This window comes from Gadus chalcogrammus, chromosome 3, assembly GCF_026213295.1.
Source record: "Gadus chalcogrammus isolate NIFS_2021 chromosome 3, NIFS_Gcha_1.0, whole genome shotgun sequence".
Classification (NCBI taxonomy): domain Eukaryota; kingdom Metazoa; phylum Chordata; class Actinopteri; order Gadiformes; family Gadidae; genus Gadus; species Gadus chalcogrammus.
In genome coordinates this window covers 26,383,929-26,388,928 of record NC_079414.1, presented here as the reverse complement: position 1 = coordinate 26,388,928, position 5,000 = coordinate 26,383,929, and the positions used below count along the sequence as shown (strand labels likewise).

Genomic DNA, 5,000 nt, shown 5'->3' with positions numbered 1-5,000 from the left:
TAATTGTCTTTCACTGTCTGGAGCTGCAATAGCTGAAAAGTAGTGTAGTCCTTTTAAAGTTAACGAGACTTGCTCGACTGTTAGTCGGCTCAGACTCTCACTAGATAACACAAGGTCACTTCCATGACGCATGGTAATATATTCTAATAGGCAAATACAAGTTTAATAGTTTAGTAGTGATATTGGTTCTAAAAGTCATCCTCGCCTTTAGAGCCAGTTTGCTTAGTATTCATAACCCACAACTAGGGAGCGGTGGGAAACGACAAACAACAGAGCGCTGAGCCTAATCTCAAGGCCATCTGTGTGCCGTGCGGGCCGTCCCCTGACGGATTAAACTCAGTTCAAACACACCTTCTCCGGGATGAAGTCGGGATTGTTGACATATTTCTGCAGCTTCAGCAGGATCTGGGGCTTAATGTTGGCTTTGTCGTACTCCATCAGGCGCCTCAGGAAGGTGGAGTCCCCTAGCAGCTGTTTGGCCCCGGCCCAGTCCGGTCTGGATGGACAGTGAGGAGGACAGATGGACGCATGGAGTTACGGACAGACAGGCATACCGACAGACAGACATATCATTCACAGCCATGGCCTTTTTTGAGACAGAAGCTTGGTTTCCCCTAATGCCTCTTTGGTATACGGAGCCTTTGCTGTGATAAAGATTAGCCGCACTATGCTTCAACCAACAGCAGAAGGTAAACATGCAACCAGTAGTTGGTAAAAGAAACAGGAGATGCATTGTTAGAAAGGAGATATTAACATTTGCAGTTTCATTTAAGTAGAGCATGTTCCTATATACCAAGGAGAGAGCAATCCAGAGTTAAGAGTTCCCCTAGACTCTGCATAGCCTTACCCTTATACTGACTTATTGTATGTTGTACGTCCTGGCACTTAATGTACACACTAACTGCATGTTGTACGTCCTGGCACTCAAAAACAGTATTTTGCATTGTGGAGCATCTTATATTCCTAGCTATCTTTTTTGTAGAATGAGTTAACCATCGATTGTTGGTGCTTGGCACTTGTTTCTATGAACATCCTTACTGTACCGACAGAGTTGTATTGTTGTTTCTCTTTCAGCTGACAAATGTACCGATTTGTCGCTTTGGTTAAAAGTGTCTGCTCAATACCCTAAATGTAATTGTAAGCAAAAACAAAAACTAAGCCAACCATGGCTGTGTATGTTCATTAAGCATGTGCCTGGAGGGAATTCCAGGGATGCAGGACTTAATGTGAGGTGACGGAGACATGAGACCAGAGGGGACGTATCACTACTGATGACTGAAGACCGGCCGTGACTACCGCTGGAGACCGATGCGTCAGAGGAACTGAGACAGAGTGCAAGATGAACAGAGCGCGCGTGTGTTTGTGTGATGCAATGATTATGTTTACAGTTCAGTGTGCTGACGGATGCGATCGCTGATTTTAAGGCTGACTAAGGCTTAAAGTAAAGCTAGTCGTAAGGAACATCTCTGGGGACTTCTCTCTCTATCTCTCTCTCTCTCTTTCTCTCTGTTATACTTCAACTTCAAAGCTCAGTCTAATGCATCTAGTGTTGCTCCATATCAAAACGATATTTTCCTTGTTTTGTCTTGAGTGTAGGGAAGATATTATGTTATTATTTTAATGACACGATAACACAAATCCAAGCAAATATACAACGCATAATGATGCCATGAAATCTATCAAGGACGTAATAAACAAAAAGAATAAAAATGGTACTGACGCGGCAGCATTTTTGTGTTTGTTCATTCGTTTTTTTACCAGACCACAGAAGCCACATCAGAAAACAAGGAGATAATGTGATCTCATGTCTACAGATCCGGAAAATAATTGCATATGCAGGCCTAATTACTGACACATTCTCTTAAGATTCACAATTCATCCACCAAAGAAAACCTTTTGAGGGTTTAACAGTAGATTGAAGGGCTGACACTAGTCAGACTAACTCAGGAGATGAGTGTTCCTACTGGACGAGGGGACCAAACAACCCCCAGGATTACCGTCAGACTAGTTTAGCCCCTAGGGGACGCGGGGATGGCTAACACCCACCAGAGTGATGCTGCTTATCAAGGTCGACACGGGGGAGAGGATGAGGGTGACAAGTATGACTGTAGTCATGAATCAGGACGATCCAAGTCCTTGATCACTTTGTACGCAATAGATGGAAAGATTAATGCTATAGTAGTAGTACTATTACGTTACTATTAGTATTAGAACTAGTCGTCGATCAATTGGTACTTAGTAGATCCCAGAGGGGAAATACCGGACGAATGTCAATGTCAGAAACCACAATGTTTAAATTATGTATGATCATTTCCTTTATCATCAACATGAGGTTCCTTCATCTGACGTAACAGGGTGGTTTGGGGGGAGGTCTGCTGAGAGAGAGAGACACTGATTTGGCCTTGAGGAGGTCATTCATAATCAACATGCGATTCCTTCTATCTGATGTAGCAGGGTGAAGTAGGAGGTGGAGACACACCGACTTGGCCTTGGGGAGGACGTTCAACATCGACATGAGTCTCCTTCTATCTGAAGTAGCAGACGAAGGAGGAGGTGGAGGAGAATTTGACTCCTTCTAACTGGTGTAGTAGGGTGAAGGGGAGGTTGAGTTGAATGAGACTCCTTCTATCTGATGTAGCAGACGAAGGAGGAGGTGGAGGTGAATGAGACTCCTTCTATCTGGTGTAGCAGACGAAGGAGGAGGTGGAGGTGAATGAGACTCCTTCTATCTGGCGTAGCAGGGTGAAGGAGGAGGTGGAGGTGAATGAGACTCCTTCTATCTGGCGTAGCAGGGTGAAGGAGGAGGTGGAGGTGAATGAGACTCGTTCTATCTGGTGTAGCAGGGTGAAGGAGGAGGTGGAGGTGAATGAGACTCCTTCTATCTGATGTAGCAGGGTGAAGGAGGAGGTGGAGGTGAATGAGACTCCTTCTATCTGGCGTAGCAGGGTGAAGGAGGAGGTGGAGGTGAATGAGACTCCTTTTATCTGATGTAGCAGGGTGAAGGAGGAGGTGGAGGTGAATGAGACTCCTTTTATCTGGCGTAGCAGGGTGAAGGAGGAGGTGGAGGTGAATGAGACTCCTTTTATCTGACGTAGCAGGGTGAAGGAGGAGGTGGAGGTGAATGAGACTCCTTCTATCTGACGTAGCAGGGTGGATATCGAGATCTGCTGAGAGGCCCACTGCCTTGGCCTTGAGGAGGACATCCAAAACAACATGAGGTCACACATGTCTGACGTAGCAGATGAAGGAGCAAGGCGGAGGTCTACGGAGAGAGAGGCACACTGACTTGGCGTTGAGCAGGATGCACACGGCCTCCATGACGGTCATGACCATGTCGGGGGGCTTGGTGAAGACCCTGATCTCGGAGATGTCGGCCTTGTCCAGGGCGTTGAGGGCCTTGTTGGCGCTCTCCAGGGCGGGCAGAGCCTCGTCCAGGTCCCGCTGGGCGTCGTCCGCCATGGCCTGGGTGTCCTCGGCCTTCACCGTGGCCAAGGCCTCGTCCTCCTTCACCACCTCGCGCACCTGGGGAGGAGGAGACGGGTGTGTGTGTGTGTGTGTGTGTGTGTGTGTGTGTGTGTGTGTGTGTGTGTGTGTGTGTGTGGGGGGGGGGGAGACGGGTTAGTGTGTGACGGTGATCAGGGCGGGGGTGATGTGGAGATGAAGGCTGGCCAGTGAGTTTAGCCTCCGAACGCACACACACACACACACACACACACACACACACACACACACACACACACACACACACACAAACACAAACACACACACACACACACACTGACGTGCGCACACACACAAACACATGGACGCACATACACAAAAACAGATGGAAGCGCATGCACATACATGCATTCAGACACAATGTGGGACCAGGTGAATAAATTACGAAATGATGAATGCTTGAATGACTTACACAGCCTCAGTGTGTGTGTGTGTGTGTATGTGTGTGTCTGTATGTGTGTGTTTGTGTGTTTGTGTGTGGAAGGATTACTCATCTCCTGAGATGGTGTGTATGGTATCAGCCCTTCAGTCTGGTGTCTAAACTCTCAAAATGTTTTGGCTTTGGTGGTTGGATTGTGAATCTTTAAACAATGTGTCAGAAATTAGGTCTGTGTATGCAATTATTTTCCCCCTCTGTAGGAATGATATCACGTTGTCCTGTCGTTTGATTTCCTGGTGTGATTGTGTTGTATGCTTTTGTTTTCTTGCTGCTTTAACCACATGTTGTTGTGTGTTTTGGGTCAAGAAAATGGCTACATAAATGTAATTTGTTGTTATTTCCATTATTATACAAAAACTGATACCCACCCAGAAGATGTGAGGGTATAATGTCTCCCAAACAGAATCTTAGACGACAAGATATACACAAGAAAGAAGGAAAGAGAAAAATAATGAAATAATGAAAAAAAAGAAAAAGAAAGTATAGACAGATGGGCCAAAACAAAGTAACCCAAAAAGAAAAAGAAATAAGTAAGTCAGACAAAAACAAAGAAAGCATTAAAGAATTACAGCAACAAATGGAGAATTTAATAAATTAGTTTCAAAGGAAATAAATAAAAAATGAAAAGAAGACAAACGAGAAAATAATTAAAGATAAAAACAAGAACAGACGAGGGACGCGGGAGGCATAAGAAGAATTAAATCAAAAAGTGAACAATTGAACAATTGAACCAACGGATGCAGTCGCTCCCAGACCTTGTCGGCGCTCTCCTGGTCCACGGCCAGCTTCTCCATCAGCGCGTTGACGTCGGTGGACTTCTGCAGCAGCACGGGCTCCAGGGCCGACAGGTCGATCTTCATCTTGTCCACCAGGATGTTGGTCTCCAGCAGCTTGGTGAGGCCGTTCTTCACGCGGTCCCGGGCCTACAGGTCAGGACACGAGAAGGTCAAGAGCCAACACGTCCATTTTAAATCCCCTGGAACAGCCTGAACAGAGGCTGAGGACACCACAGTCTCCATCAAAGTCTAAGGCTTATTTTAAACACCATTCAAATAAACCA

At 46.0% G+C, this 5,000-nt stretch overlaps 1 protein-coding gene across 1 annotated transcript in view; it reads right to left on the bottom strand.

Moving 5' to 3' along the window:
* The window catches only part of dnah6 (dynein, axonemal, heavy chain 6), an 82,436-nt gene that overhangs the window by 32,778 nt on the left and 44,658 nt on the right, over nt 1–5,000 (bottom strand). The window contains exons 44-46 of the mRNA XM_056587316.1: nt 4,696–4,863; nt 3,287–3,522; nt 352–496 (exon numbers count right to left, since the gene is read on the bottom strand). Of these exons, the coding sequence (XP_056443291.1) occupies nt 352–496; nt 3,287–3,522; nt 4,696–4,863 (549 nt within the window). The remainder of the gene's footprint in view (nt 1–351; nt 497–3,286; nt 3,523–4,695; nt 4,864–5,000) is intronic.